Below are 16,386 nucleotides of genomic sequence, written 5' to 3'. Positions count from 1 at the left end.
GTTCAGTCAAAACTACAGTATTCGCTTCTGAGCCGAAGCTGCATGCGTGTGACAGGAGAGAAAACCACGGTTCAAATTGGACTCCATGGTGAGCAGCTAGACTGAGTGGTGACCGGCTCGACTGAGCGGTGACCGGCTAGACTGAGCGCTGGCCCTTTGAAATGACCTACGGCAGCTCTTGTTATTTGCTCACCGTGTGTGCTAACCACACACCCTGATGGTGATACCCATAAAATCAAACTGGTCTCGGAACCAGTGATGCAATGCTGAGAAATATGTGCCTGTTGTGAAATTTTACCTTTGGGGGGAGGAGGGTTCTGCTGAACTCTAAACTCACAATAAAATAACCCACATTTTATTGCTTTTGATGATTTGTGTGGAGAGGTCTTGACTTAAAGCTTGCATGACTGCAGGAATTCATATTCTTGGGTCTTTCGGTAAAGTCACGTAGATAGGTTCAAAGAAAAGAACAAAATAATAAAAAACTACTTGGTATTTTTTTAACCTATCTACGTGACTTTACCGAAAGACCCAAGAATATGTGTGGAAAGGGTTTAACAAATACTGATGGAAAACTTTGGTTAAGCAGGCCGATCAGCCCATGTAACCTAATTGAGATTTAATATTTTGGTGATAAAATCCAAGCCCCGTGTTCTGACTCCTCATTACAATCTTACCGGATAGCGCATGATGCTGTTGTCCAGCCTTACGCTACTTGGGAAAGGTGAGTTAACTGGAATATCGAGGTCTGCCTTTCCTCGCCATAACAGAAGTGCAACGTACATCGATGTTTATTTAACTCGTCACGTACTACCCATCTTTACCCAAGTAGCATGCTTACTATGATGCCGTGCATCAGTGCACCTCGAACTGCCCGCCCGTACCATGCACAACTCGAAGGGAATGAAGGTAGAGAATAGTAACCGTGTGCCCAAAGCGGCATGGCGATGCTGTGCTTTGACGTCCTGCAGCGATTCCAGCTGCGAGCCTCAGCTGCTAGCGCTCATAGACTGCAGGCTGCCACCGCCAGCACCAGCACAGCCACCAACATTACCGCCACCATCGCCAACATCACCACCATCACCGCCACCACCACCACTGTCGCCACCACCATTATCGCCACCACTACCACTACCAACTCTGCCACCACCCCGACAACTGCCACCACCATCACTACCACCACTGCCACAACATATCATATGTGAAAGCCAATCGTTCGCCAGGGGATCCTGTTGCACCGCATTGGCACTCAGCCCAATTAATTATGCGGTTATTTTTTTGTTTCAATTGTTGTGGGATTGCACTCCCGAGGCCTTTGGTGGCTGTCGCTCAATTGTGGGTTACAAGCTACTGATCACATAAATGAGCTCCGCAGGAGACAGCCACCCACCATGTTCAACTGGCTCTGTGTCTCTGATAAGTGGGCATGAGGGTCGCTGGATGTGATTTTAAGAGTCCAGCGATAACATTTGTTTCACGTGCAGCAAGCACTCGGCCTTTGTGCGTTATGAAAAAAATATCGGCAGTTCCTCAAGAAGAGCATTGCGGCTTATACATTACGCTTGCTACACTATGTTGTAGGATCCACGATGAAGAGATGTTAACTACCTTGCCTGATATACAGGAGGTCGTGCGTTCAATAACGACCCTGATGCCTGTATAATTCGAGTTTCCATGTTCTCCCCGTGGTCGTGTGGATTGTTTGCAGGGTGCTCCAGTTTTTCCCTCCACGTTTAGAAACGTGCGTTTAGAGTATTTGGCTGCTATAAATTTACACGTGATAAACCACTTCGTTGAGCTATTATTTGTGGCCAGGTCGCTTCTGAAAAAGAGCTATGTAGCTGAGCAGGCCTTACCTGGTAAAGTAAAAAACATTGTTTCGTTGTATAGTTTAATAGAACACAGGGAAAAGTGGGCCTTACCAGGTAAAATAAAAACTAGAACATTTACCACATCTTCGTGACAGAGTAAACTAATGTTCCGCATGTACAATATAAGATGTGACTTTAATGAAGCATAATCATTTGGGAGACAGGTCGGAGGTGCAGTGGTAACACTCGCACCTTGCGGCAAGAAGGGCCTGAGTTCCATATCTAACCGTGTGCAGTTTGAATGTCCTCCTGTTCTGCATTGTTTTCCTCTGGGTTCCCCAGTTTCTTCCAATAGCACAAAAAAATCCCCCACAGTGTAACTGATATTGGCCAAACATCCCAATGCTGAACACTTTCCTGCAAATTACTCAATTGGGACTACACACGGCGGCAACATCTGCCCCGACTGTAAAAAAAACTTGGCGGGACCGTCCTAAACAAGAGTCTTGAGACTCGCTGAGGCTTTCCTGTGTATACAAATGTAGTGGAAGTCCTACTAGTAGTAATCACAAGATGATTCAGTTGGAGGGCCTGCGTGTTTGTCTGTCTGTGTTTGCACGTTGCATTAGGTTTTGCACGCCCGTGCTCTTCGCTGGCACCACTTGGCTCCGTTTCCCCGCGAGCGAGGGAGTGGCGGCACCGCAGTTTACGCAACCCCCCGTTCTCCGCCACATTATTTATGCGTCTGGATTTCCAGACGCGGGCGACGGGAGATTGTTATCGACGGCGTATTTTATTTGGCAGAGACACCGCACAGGTTATCTAATCACAGAACGAGATGTTGGGGCGTTGTTGGCCATACTGATGCTCCACCGTTTAGGCTGTGATGAGACTGAGTATTGTGTTGGACGGAAGGCTCTACAACTCGGTGCACAATCAACACATCTTAATAACAGGAGCAAGGTTAAATTGAATTGCTGTGGAGTTTGATTTGTATAAAAATATTAACAAAACGAAGAGCTGAAGGATGGAACATTGCTTTTATCGTTTGCAAAAATGCATGTGACATTTTCTGTGAGCTGACGACAGTGTTTGGAACGTGTGCCGACTCTGGCAGGACTGAATATAAAACTTTAATGACCACGTAATGGAGACATTGGGCAACTGTGCTCAGCACGTGTTTCCAATGTTCAGTTGAATATGAAAAATCCCAAAGATTTGTGTGAAATTTTGGATGTCCCGAAAAAGTCTTTGCAGTTTTGGGTTGATCGGAGAGAACGACGCCACAGGAAAGAGCGTCACTTAGAGAGACGCCACTTCCGAGCTGTTCCTGCCAAAAGTGCCATCGCATGGTATTGGGTGACATGACTTTGGTTAGTACGACGAGATGTTCATTATTAGATAACGTACATGTCGTGGTGGCCCTACTGATGATGTGCAGTGAGAGCGATGCTCAATGTTATGACGGTGGTGGCCCTCATGATGTGTATTGAGAGCAATGCTCAGTATGTTGTGGTAGTTAGTGGTGTTCCTACCGATGATGTACCGCAAGAGTGATGCTGGGTGATGTGGTGGTGGCCCTGCTGATGATGTGGAGTGAGATCGATGCTCGTAGTGGTGGTAGCCCTGCTCATGATGTGCCTGCGACCTGTGCCGTCCCCAGGAGGTGATGACATGTTGCCTCGTGTGTCACGAACTGCAACTGGACCAGTGGCTTGTGACGTGCCAGGCCCAGTCCACAGCTGGCACAGCAGGTGAGCTCATGGCCAGAGGCTAATATAGACACTGATTTTCAAGGTTGGGCCATTCAGAGACTTTATAAGCTATTTAACACCCCCTTCTTTTAATCTAAACACATTCAATGAATATTGTCGAATTCTATCCCTGGAATCTTACCATGGCCCATTGTGCTGTCAGTATTTGCTTCACGGTTGACGCGTTCTTGTAGGCTTTTTGCGCTGCAAAGAACTACTCCACAAATCCTGTAATCCGCGAAAATGTTTCATGTGAACCCATCAGTTCGTGATAAAATATCGGATTATAGGGGAAGCTCGTGACTTGCTACTCCGTCCGCACACACACACACACACGTGTGGGCGAATGGAGACCGAACACTCGTGTCTTTCCTTCTCTGCAAGGCTCTGAGAATAGTTTTTTTTCGTCTGAGCGCGGTGTTTCCTTGATGCTTGTGTTGCAGCACCTGCCACCGTAGAGTGATCGACTTGGAAGAGGCACGGGTCTCCTAGCTGTGTAAAGCTGGGATCAGATGTGATTATTTAACTTTGCGACGTTGAAGCAACAAACTGTTTTAACGTTGCTATGTTTAACCAGGGTGGTGCAGTAGTAACAATTGTGCCTCGCAGCAAAGAGAACCTGGGATCATTTCCGACTCGGGTACCTTTTTGCGTGGAGTTTGTATCTTCTCTCTCCCCCTGTTTTACACGTGTTTCCTGAGTGTTCTCCAGTTTTCCTCCCATAGCCAAAAAAAACACACCTTATTTACAGAATGTGTGTATGTATGTTGAACTTCTTTCGCACTGTAATTGGATGTGCAGGGGAAGGACAACAAACTAAACACAAAAATGCAGTTCGAAAGAAATTAGTTTTCAATCTCCTATTAGAAGCAGGTGTCATGCACACAATAGGTAAGGGAATGCAGCACAGTCAGCTTGGTGGTTTCACAGACTTGAGAGACATAATTACTCATAATGCAAATCATAATCTAACAACCCCTTGGAGTTCCGTAGATAAAGGAGAAGAATATTAGATCACCTGACTTTTTAGGATTCCTGGACGAGAGTAGTGGTTCTTAACCCGGAGTGCACGCACCCCCTGGGGTGCGAGATGCCCTTTCTTGGGGTGTGAGACATGGCCAGATTTTTTTAGAAGATCAATCATTGAAACACAAATTAAGCACGGGCACGGAAGTACAACTGCTTTGTTTCATTAAACCTATGTACTTATTAACATAATTGTTTTTACGATTGAGAACCAAAGGGGTGCAAGGCTGCAGTAAAGGTTAAGAACCACTGGACGAGAGGGTGTGTAACACTGAACATGCGTGTGTGTGTCCTTTGGGGAGTGGTAGTGTAGCGGTTAGCGTGCTGCGCTTCGAACCCAGCAACACGAGTTCGATTCCCACTTCCGGCCAACACCAGCGACGATTATCTGAACTAATCCTGGGCCTCCCCTAGGTTGACTCAGCCTAAAATGAGAACCTGGTGCCGTGTGTAAATATTACGACTAGGGAGACAAAGGCGGCTGGGCGTGGTGCTGGCCACCCTACCCCCTTGTGTCCTGTGCTAGCCTTCATAGATGTTCGCTAACAGAACTTTCCCCAACAGCCTGCTAAGGCTTATATGGGGGACCTTTGTCTATGTTATATAACACTGATTGTGTATGTGCGTTTATGAGACTGTGTTATATAACAATTTTTATTGTTATATAACAATTATTGTTGTATGTGTGTACTTATATAACAATGAACATGTGTGTGTAATACATCGGTCTAAGACTGAATGTGTTTGTGTATAAACCTGTCTAACACTGTGCAGCCTTTTTGATTCTGGTAATTGTTTTCATTTACACAGAACGGACTCAAGCGTCTCAATCATATTCTATAAATCAATTCCTTGAATCACATTGAAGCAAGCCATTCCACTGCCCTCAAAATTGTAGGCACGAAGCGCCCGTGTCTCGAAGGAGCCGTGTCTCGAAGCAGCCGTGTACCCATTCCTTCAGAATCAGAATCTTTATTCAGACTACAGGAGGGAGGAATCTGATGAGCTTGGAAGCTCTTTTTTCACAGATGTCCAGTATGGGCGCGGGGTCAGCGAGTAAACGAAAAAAAAACACGATAGGAGTGCAAAATAGAGAAAAAGGTAAGCAAGTCACTGAATCTTCTTGGTTCTTTCGGTAAAGTCACGTAGAAGGGAAGTAATAAAATAATAAAAATAAAACATAATTTGAACAAATTATTTTATTACTTCCCTTCTACGTGACTTTACCGAAAGAACCAAGAAGATGAATCCCTGCAGTCACGAAAGCTTTAAATCGAAAAGTCACTGAATATAAATAAATGAAAATAAATAAAGTTATATAAGTCCCGATTTATCAAGCTTGGGCAAGGCAGCAAAAACGACACCAAAACAGTCCCAGACCACACCAGGATAACACCGCAAAGCAGTTGTCCCTCAATGAAATGGCACATTAACATTCCTTACGCGAGGCCTTCCTCCTCCGCTTATCTCTTATGTTGGCCCATGTGGGAAACTCTTTTTTGGAGGAGAGATTGTCCTCTCCTGCGACATCAAGCTTTCTGGCTGCACCTTTTTCCATGTTTTGGTGGCTTTACAGCTTCTAGTGCCGTTTATGACATAATATACTGAGGATGCATCACTATGTAAAGCAATATTGTGGAATTCCTGATGAAGGGAAAAGCGGTGTACATTTGCCATGGTGATTTCACAGCTGCGCATGATGGCAATGTGGTGCAGGAGCTCGATGACAATGTTGAGGTCTGCTGCTCGCCACGATGTACATGTGTATGTTGAACTTCTTTCGCACCCTACGTAGCCAACCGTGCTGATTGGAGTTGCGGGGGAGGACAACAAACTAAACACAAAACGCCCACGATAAGAGGGCTTGAGGAGAAAGAGTTCGTGTAGTTTTGCTGTTCCTCCTCCATTGAAGGAGCTCAGACCACAGTGATACTGTACAGTCCATAGTTTGCGCTGCATGGCCACAATCGCACTGCTGCAGTTTGTGTCTCTCACGTGCGCATCGGCTTTGCCTAGCCGATGGTATCGGTTGTTTAAGGTGACGTGAAAAACACTTCAAGTGGGGGGCCCACCGCAAAAAAGGGGTCACCGTCTTCCACCCGTTGTCTTGACTTTACCACTTAGAAATGTAGAGACGGGCAGCCAGCCTGGTGTGCCGGTACACACTTGTGTTCCCCGGTAGGCTTGGGGCGATATCATGAGTTCTGCCGTAGGTGTGTGCGGCCGAATCCTCTCCGATAGCGGCGCATACGACTTCACGTTCCCGAAGTTGCCCAAGAAGGATTTGTGTGAACCTGCCTTCCTCTGGGCTAAACCTCCTCGTCTTCATCCCCCCCCCACTCATCTCCTTTCATGCATGAGTAGTTTAGGGCTGCCGGGGTTGGCTGTGTGTGGGTTTACCGTAATCGTGAATATTAATGTATATTTTATTCCAAAGTGTTTTTTTTCTGTCCGGTGGCCAACATTAAAATCAGGTGACAAGCATTCATTGATTTGTAGGATGTCAGAGTTCTAATAATATGAATAGCAAGGGTTTTATTTTCCCATGGATTTAATTACTTATTTCCCTCTTGAGCTAATGAATTACGAGTTGTGTTTATTATGCATGTGGGAGGAAACCGGAGCACTCGGAGACAACCTACGCGTGCAAGGGGGCAACACTGTCCCCTCGCAGATGAACACAGATGGACATTACATCTATGGGACCTTTTTGCCAGTATCAATAAAACAGGTATTAAGATGTTCAGACAACAAGTAGATACCAAATAGATGGAGATTAGTCTGCTTGCTGTATTGCCTTCTTTTCGTGAGCCAGGGTACGGCACCTCGATGCCCGCACCTCCGATTAGCACAGTCGGCTATGTACTGTGCGAAAGAAGTTCAACATACATGCACACATATAAGGAAGTATCACAACGTTTGTGCAGTGATCCACCAACCTTCGCAGCTGCCTCCACAGGGCGGGATCACAGGCGAGCGCCACCACCGCCTTGCCCCGGGTTTGCGCGGGAGGAACTCGTTCACCCGGCCGTGTCTTTTGAACAAGAGTGAACGCTATACCGGCAGAAAAATCACCCGAGCCTATTTTACTCAAGCTTGTGCTATAAGTTTGGTAGAAGTACGGTGCGTCTAGTTTTAACTGAATCTTAATTTTGAATATGCACGGGTTTGCAATGCACGAAAATGGCATCGTTTGCAAGGAGCATACCCACGGCTCGGTCTGGCTACGCACAGGAAACGCTGGTGTGTGTGGACTGCGTATGCACCAGCAAAGACAAAGATTCCTCGGATAGCTTTTAACAGACTGTTTACACACTGCACTAGGTCCTCATTTGAGGCTCTGAACCAGTTCAGTTAATCATCACTGGTGTTGGCCGTGAGTGGGAATTGAACTTGCGACGCCGGATTCGTAGCGCAGCGTGCCGACCACTACGCCTACCACTTCCCACACACACACAAACACACGTCCATTACCTGGGCCTTATGCGAGCCACGGTTGTTTTCATTCATCGATGATGTCGTATTTCCTGTAAGTCGTGATTACAATAAATAATGGTCATTTAGGCAAGGATATATATGGACCATGACGCCGGAATGCAATGGCCGATTCTTAAAAAAAAACACCAGGGCATCTTGATAACAACCGCCGCGAAACAGACGGTGCGAAGTAACGCACCTGCAGTAATAACCAGGGAGGTCTGCCATATATTCATGCCGCAAACTTCTGCAACTGGGCCGCCGCCACCCGATGCATTGATCAGTTTGATGGTTTTTTTTTCCCTCGCAGTGACAGCGCGCAGAGTGCAGCTGGGGCCAGATTTCCCTGGCCGCTTTTACGAGCAGGACCTCCTCCACCTCGTTTTGTCGTCATCGCAGCGCGACGTGTTCGGGGCAGACTGGCTGGCGTTCTACTTGCGCGTGAACTGGCTACGCACTCGCTTCTACGTATTGCTGGTAGGAGCCGCGTCGCTCTCCGCCTGCCCCGTGTGCCCCCTCCAACCCCGCTCTTCTGGTCGCTCTCCGGTCGCTCGCCGGGAATACGAATCCAATCACCAGGCGTGCCTAGCGCCAGCGGTCAGCACGCTTTGCCTCGAACCCGGCAACCCGAGCTTGATTCCCCACTCAAGGCCAACGTCAGTGATGTGTATCTAAGCCGGTTCAAGACCCTCCCCTAGGCCGACTAGGCCTCATATGAGTACCAAGTGCGGTGTATAAACACTGGCACTGGTTAGACAAAGGCGACTGGTTGTGCTTGCCACCCACCCCTTCGTGTGCCATAACAGCAATTACCCCAACAGTCTGTAAAAGGCTACACGGGGGATCATTATTTGTCTTTGCTACGTATGTGTAGAGTTGGTTATTTTACCGTGGTCTTGTTAAGTCCACACTGGCACTGATATAATCAATATTCACAGTATCGGACTACTTTAGACTCGCACACATTGGTTGGCATGACGTTCATACCTGTATGTGATGAGTTGAAGCCCTGTTAGCTTAGATTCAAAAACAAAATCTTCCATCTGAAGAAGGTCGCCGGAAGCATACGTGGTCACGGTTTTTTACCACGCAAAGTTAATGTTTGATTCTTTATTTGCCATCGGTGGATTGAAGATACCAATGTGAGTGCTTACGCAAACGTTTGAGGTTAATTTATTTTGGGTGAGGTTATGAACGTTTTACAATCAATGTTACCTCAGTTAATTCTTCTGCTTGGCGTACGCATATAGACACAACACAGCACGGTCTCATTTGATCTGTCAAGGAGCACAGCGTTGGACAAACGAGGCTAAAATGAAGCGATTTCACTCACAGATGAGTGCCCGCTCACTTGAAGAGAAGCTCGGCAAAGGAACGATCGATCCCCCTTAGAACATCTGAACGTGCATGCACGGACCCTGCGTGCGTTGATGGTCTCTCCCCGCTGGACTTGGCATTGCCTTGCGAACGCCGTGCTGGTGGGGCTGCTGTGCACACTGCGGCTGCTTTGGACGTCAACGGTTCGCTGTTTCCCGTGCCAGGGCGAGGCTGACGAGGCCCTGGACTGCCTCGACCTCTGCTTGGAGGCACTGAAGGAGCACGTGGGCGGCGGCGGCGACATCGCCATGGAGACGGAGGGGGGCGCAGCAGAGGCCGGCGAGAGGAGGCCGAGTGGTGCCGTGGCAGCGGTGGTGGTGCATATGCCCAACCTCGCTCTGGACTCAACCGTCTCCCTCACGCAGGTGCGGATTGCTGCTGCCAGAAGCACCGGTTCACATGGGCGCACGGGTGTGAACAAACAGGGGGTGAACACACGGGGGGTGAACACACGGGGGGTGAACGCACGGGGGTGAACGCAAGAGGGTGAACGCAAGGAGGTGAACGGAAGGGGGTGAACGCATGGGTGGTTAACGCATGGGTGGTGAACGCACGGGGAGTGAACGCACGGGGGGGGTGAACGCGTGGGCGTGAACGCATGGGGGTTAAGGCAAGGGGATGACGGCAAGGGAGTGAACGCACGGGGGGTGAACGCACGGGGGGTGAACGCACGGGGGGTGAACGCACGGGGGGTGAACACTAAGGGGGTGAACACTAAGGAGGTGAACACCACGGGCGTTACTGGAGATGGTGACGCGTCCCAGTGGCCCCGCGTTTCACCCTTGTTGCAGAGGTTCACGGTTTTTGAAATCCGGCGGGATACACCTCATTAATACTGGGGGTGTATCGACCGGTACGCACCGTCCACGTCACAGTGGAAGTTAAAGGTCTCGTGACGGCATTCAAAAGAGTAGGCCATAGCGTGCCAATGTCATGGTCGAAATTTCCCAATTTGTGTAGTTATCTGTAACTCACCAGATTGGGATCGCACACAGCAGCAGGAGCAGCAACATCGCCCCTCTACTGCGAGCAACTATGCAGGACCCTTTGAGGCTCGACGATGCATTACTGGGTAAAAAAGGGTAATAATAAAAATAACACAATTGCAATATAGTTTAGAAAAGGTACGAGGACAATGCGTCATCTATTGTCATTATTTTGTTTACCCCACCAGTCACCTCTGCTTAAATCGCTAACTTATTTAACTTTGGGTGTGACATGTTTTACATTCCTAGAAGTTGTAGGTCTAGGATATTTTAAAAAAGCAAATGAAATGCAAGGTGATAAAACAACACATTATTATGCAATAAACACAGCCCTGTTATTAAGCCACATGGTCTCTTACATTGACTGTTTCATCTCATCCACACTGTGCCCAACCGTTGTACTGTTGGTCACAATGACTCACCCACCCACTCACTCACCCACTCACTCACACACTCACTCACTCACTCACCTACTCACTCACTCACCTACTCACTCACATACTCACCCACTCACTCACACACCTACTCACTCACACACTCACTCACCCACTCACTCACACACTCACTCACTCACACGTCCACTCACCTACCCACTCACACACTCGCACACTCACCTATTCAAACACTCACACACTCGCCCACCCACTCACACACTCACCCATTCACAAACTCACACACCACACTGCAGGTCAAAACACTTATTTTTCTGCTTCTTTCCTCACACTGTTCCACTTTGGAATTCCCTCCCATCATCTGTTCCCAATAACAATTACCTCGCTCAATTCAAGAAACACGTTATACCTTTGACAGTGATGTTTGTTGCTGGCCGTTTGAAATGTTGGGAAAACTGGCCCCCTGTGCTCAGCAACTGTGTAAAAAAAAAATACCAAACATGTAAACGTGTACAAACGTGCACCTGGAGTGCGAGCCCACGGCGACACGAATACTCGTCGCCACCCCTGCATGCAGGTGGAGCAGAAGATGAAGTCCCTGGAGCGGTGCCAGTCGCTGGAGGAGGTGCAGCGGCTGTTCAAGCGTGGGGAGTACGCCCAGGTGGCACGCCTGCTGCGCCCCACGCTCACGGAGGGCGCTGCGGCTGCGGCTACGACGGCCGCCCAGGGGACCGGTGGCGGCACTGCTGCGGCGGCTGCGATGGTGGCGCCATGCCAGGACGGGCAGCGGCGACCCGCCCTCCCCGAGAGGCCCGTTCAGCTGCTGCTGCTGCAGGTGCTGTTAGCGTTGCGCCTCTCGCACCGCACTTCGCCCGCCACCAGACGGCCTCCCCTCGTGGAGACGAAGCCGCAGCGTTTTGACGATGGCAACGCACGTTTCTGTCCGACGAAAGGTCTCTTTCTCGTTTAGTTTACACTGAGCGTTAGAATTGTGTCATTGTCCTGACGCGTTGGCAAACCTTGTCCACATCGAGCTGTTGAGGCACGACGCGGCAGGAGGCAATGATGGCTGTACTGTATTGATAATGCCTAACAAGGGTGAAACTGGTGTACAGTTGTACGCCAGTTTAGTTGAGTGACGTTATCTTCCAGGATTTGGTGCAAGGGCGTCAAGTCTCATTGGGTGTTACTGAGAGCACAACCTGGAAAATGGGGATTGGGAGGAAAAAGCATTTTAAAGATGGCTCTGTGCTTGTTCATGCCTAGAGGATTGTGGGAAGAATTTATCACTGTCTCTGTTGACATTGCTGACACAAGGAGCCTCAAGCAACTTCTGCAAACAATACAACTAATATTCTATTTTTATTTTACCAGGTAAGGCCCACTGACCTATGTAGCTCTTTGTCAGAAGTGACCTGCTCACAAATGATAGCGCCACCGAAATGGCTTATCATGCGGACATTTATAACAGCCAAATGCTCTTAACGCACGTTTATTCAAAATGTGGAGGGATAAATGGAGGACCCTGAGAAAAATCCATGCGATCACGGGGAAACATGCAAACTCCAAATGTGCAGGCGTCAGGGTCAGAATCGAACCCACGCCCTCCTGTATACTGTATACCAGTCGAGGTAATTAACCTCATTATTTGGTTCTTTTGGTAAAGTCACGTAGATAAAAAAGAATAACAAAGTGAATAAAAAAACCCACTACGCTTCGATCGCAACACAAGCGGTCGTCATCAGGAAAAGGGGATTAGCCTCTAAAGGCAAACTGTTTATAAAGGTTTAAAATGGGCGTAGCCCAAGTGTCAGCATGGGCGGGGCAGCTAATGTTAATGTAAGTGATGGTAGTAGTGGGCAACGACGGCGCTGGTGGTGGGTTTCCACCAATTAAAGGGCTGCCAGATAATCATTGCACCTCGCTTTACACACTCACACTGTTGATGGTGGAGGTTGCTGCTAGAGGTGAGTGGTGGTAGTCGTGGGTAATGATGGTACAGGTGGTGGGCTTCCAACAATAAAGAAAGGGCTACTGCTAGTGGTGATGGTAGTAGTGGGCTGCGATGGTCCTGGTTGTGGGCTTCCACCAATTAAAGGGCTGCCAGGTCTAAAATGGAAACATTACAGCCAGTTATGACTTGAACTGGTTGATAACGTCCTTCCAGTGATTACTGACTTTGTACCCATCTTCTCGGTTGAAATTGTGTCTATGTCTGTATATATGGATGGCTTCATGAACAAATCTTTGTTGATAGCCAGTGGGTTTGCAAAGTACCTTCGTCTTAGAGACATACATTTTGTGTGAGCCAGCCGCATTAAAATAATTATCAGCAACGGCAGAAGTAGTGGTCCTACCATGTTTCAAATCTGCCTTATGTTCACGAACACGGTCCGAGACATGTCGCTTAGTATCCCAAATGTAACTGCTGCCACAGATTCAGCTTAGTTTGTAGACGCTGGGATATTGCATGTAAGGGATCTTGTCCTTCACAGATGGGATCAGATCACAAATTTAATGTACTGTGTTAAATCGGACCTGGATCTTGTGTTTGTTCATGATATTGGTAATCTTTTTGGTTACCCCTGCTATGTATCGCAAGGTGATGGTTTTGATTGGATCCTCAAATGGCTCCTTCCTCACGGTTGGGGTGATGGCTTTGCGGATTGTTTAGTTAGAGTATCCATTCGCCTTGAGAGCTTGGTGTACACTATGGGAACCTCATTTGCCAGTAAAAATATGATAATTGGTTCTTTACCCTTCTATCTGGCAACAAAACTGACACCTTTTTTACAAGGAGTCATGTTTGCATAGACCGCAATACCTGCAGTCATAATACAAACAAAAGAACATAACTCTGATAATGTGCACTGTCCTTGAAGTTGATTGGTCCACACCCGAGACAGCTTTCCTTAGAGCCAGTCTCACATGGGTTGGACCAGATGACGCCAAAAGGCGCACAACTCAAAGACAATGCACCATCAGAGTATGAGAGCTCGGGGCAAGCATCTACACTATGGGAACCTCATTTGCCAGTAAAAATATGATAATTGGTTCTTTACCCTTCTATCTGGCAACAAAACTGACACCTTTTTTACAAGGAGTCATGTTAAAAAAGGTGTCAGTTTTGTTGCCAGATAGAAGGGTAAAGAACCAATTATCATATTTTTACTGGCAAATGAGGTTCCCATAGTGTAGATGCTTGCCCCGAGCTCTCATACTCTGATGGTGCATTGTCTTTGAGTTGTGCGCCTTTTGGCGTCATCTGGTCCAACCCATGTGAGACTAGGCTCTTAGGAAAGCTGTCTCGGGTGTGGACCAATCAACTTCAAGGACAGTGCACATTATCAGAGTTATGTTCTTTTGTTTGTATTATGACTGCAGGTATTGCGGTCTATGCAAACATGACTCCTTGTAAAAAAGGTGTCAGTTTTGTTGCCAGATAGAAGGGTAAAGAACCAATTATCAGCTTGGTGTACGTGTTTGAGTTCACTGGTTAGGTGTTCATGGTTGGAGATACATTGAGTTCTATGGTGTAGCGTTTTGATGAGGGAATTCTTCTGGGATGGATGGTGGTGGGAGTCACGTTTTATGTGAGCATCAGTATGGGTTACTTTGCTCATTGAGCCATCTGGTCTCTTTTCGATTAAAACATCCAAGAAAGGTAGCATGCCATCCTTTTCTACCTCCATGGTGAATTCGATGGCTGGGTGTATGGAATTGATGTGGTTTCTGAATTGGTTCAGAGCTGGTCGGCCATGTTGCCAGATGACAAACGTGTCATCCATGTACCTCTTCCACAAGATGGGCGTAGAGTGGATGCCTGGATGGCGTCCGTCTCAAAGTTTTCCATGAAAACATTGGCTACAACCGGGATATAAGGGAGAACCCATTGGGGTGTCTTCAGTTTGTTTGTATAATGTTCCATTCCAGGTGAAGTATGTATTGGTAAGGCAGTGTCTCAACAGGTACATCAGCATTCAATCCTTGTTGGACCAAATCCTCAATGATTGGTATCGGGCACAGGAACTTTGGTGAACAAAGAAACTACATCGAAACTAACAAGCAAATCACCTGGGGACAGTGAGATGTCTTTAATTGACGATATCAGGTGAGCTAAGTACAGAAGAGGTTGTCTTACCAGTGAATGGCTGTAAGGTCTCAGACAGATATTGGGCCAGTTTGTAGGTGGGTCAGCCAATGGTGGAGACGATGGGACGAAGGGGTGTGCCTTCGATATGGATTTTTGGTAAGCCATATAATCTGGGTGGTCTAGCAGCTAGGCCTCGGCAAGGTAAGGTAAAAGTTAAACGGTAAAAAAAACAAGAGAAACTTTACCCTACCTTTTACCTTACCACAATACAATCGCTCTACCCTACCTTTTACCCTTTAGCAGGTAAGGTAAAAGGTAAAAAAGAACGAGCCTACCTTTACCTTACCTTTTACCCTTATCCCATACAAATTACCCGATTACAGGGTAATTACTGGGGTAAAACACATGGAAAAGATGTATAACGATAAATGCTAGTTAGAGCGCTTTATTCATATAGAATACTCTCGAATCAGGCGTTTAGGCTGTCGATGACACCGTCCTCCATAACCTCCTTGTCCCAGTCGTCTTGGTCGATGGCGATCTCATCAACAACCTGATCAAGTTCGTCATTGCCATCGTCCTCGGACGAACGACAGGCAATAAGATCCTGCGCCGCTCCGGCCCAGTTAGACGGAACTTTCAGGCAGCCGGCCGTGATCCATGAGCGCAAGCACATGGACTTTATGAAGAGCGTCGTTGACAGTGACTGGCGAACGCATGTGAACTCCCGCCCGGCTCCGCTATTCGCGCGTTCACAGGGAGTTGACGTCGCCGGCGCTCCCAAGTAGTCGCAGGCCATCTTGTAGTGGGCGGGGAGCAGCTCTTTGCGGAGAGACCACCACTGCATAATGTCAATGAAGGCGCTGGTGGTCGTGACGCCCATGCTCAGAAAACGATCGACTTCATCGCGGTCGTCAATGGAGTTGCTGACGTTGCTGAAACAGGGTGCTGAACAGCGATCGCTCCTTCATATGGGCAGCAACTGCCGTCGGCGAGATCGTGAGCACGTCCGAGTAGCGATGCTGCAGGACAGAGCGGATTGTGGCCTTCAGTGTAGCCAGCTCGTCTTGGTCTGTTGTTTTCGGCAGCTGTGGATTCAAGTAGGATGCCACAATGGCGGGTTCTTGAACCAGTAGGTGGCGGTACCGCACCAGTTCGGCCTTCATCCCCATCGCAGTCAAGGGCTCATCGATCACTCTAAGGGCGGCTTCACCGTGATCGTAATGACGGACGAGGTGCTCCATCGTCACCGGCACGAGATCCAATGTCGACTTGTGGTCCGCCGACAACGAGGTCATGACCTGGCGCGGCATTCGCAGGAATGCTGTCACGCCCTCGATGTTTGCCCACTGCAGTTCAGATAAAGCACCGACACCGATCACATCCTGGAAGCGCGCCATGATAATGTCCAATGGGACACGCTTCTTGATGGTGTCGTCGCCCATGTCAAACGTCGAATGCCACCTGGTC

At 48.0% G+C, this 16,386-nt stretch overlaps 1 protein-coding gene across 3 annotated transcripts in view; it reads left to right on the top strand.

Moving 5' to 3' along the window:
* Positions 1-16,386, top strand: part of LOC144934716 (calcineurin-binding protein cabin-1-like) — a 66,846-nt gene that overhangs the window by 21,290 nt on the left and 29,170 nt on the right. For all 3 annotated transcript variants that reach the window (XM_078860770.1, XM_078860771.1, XM_078860769.1), the window contains exons 13-16: positions 3,475-3,565; positions 8,379-8,545; positions 9,610-9,810; positions 11,401-11,658. In XM_078860770.1, coding sequence (XP_078716896.1) covers positions 3,475-3,565; positions 8,379-8,545; positions 9,610-9,810; positions 11,401-11,658 — 717 coding nt within the window. The remainder of the gene's footprint in view (positions 1-3,474; positions 3,566-8,378; positions 8,546-9,609; positions 9,811-11,400; positions 11,659-16,386) is intronic.

This window comes from Lampetra fluviatilis, chromosome 11 (genome assembly GCF_964198595.1).
Source record: "Lampetra fluviatilis chromosome 11, kcLamFluv1.1, whole genome shotgun sequence".
Taxonomy (NCBI): Eukaryota; Metazoa; Chordata; class Hyperoartia; order Petromyzontiformes; family Petromyzontidae; genus Lampetra; species Lampetra fluviatilis.
Note: the sequence above shows the minus strand (reverse complement) of the source record. Positions and strands in the feature narration are given on the sequence as shown.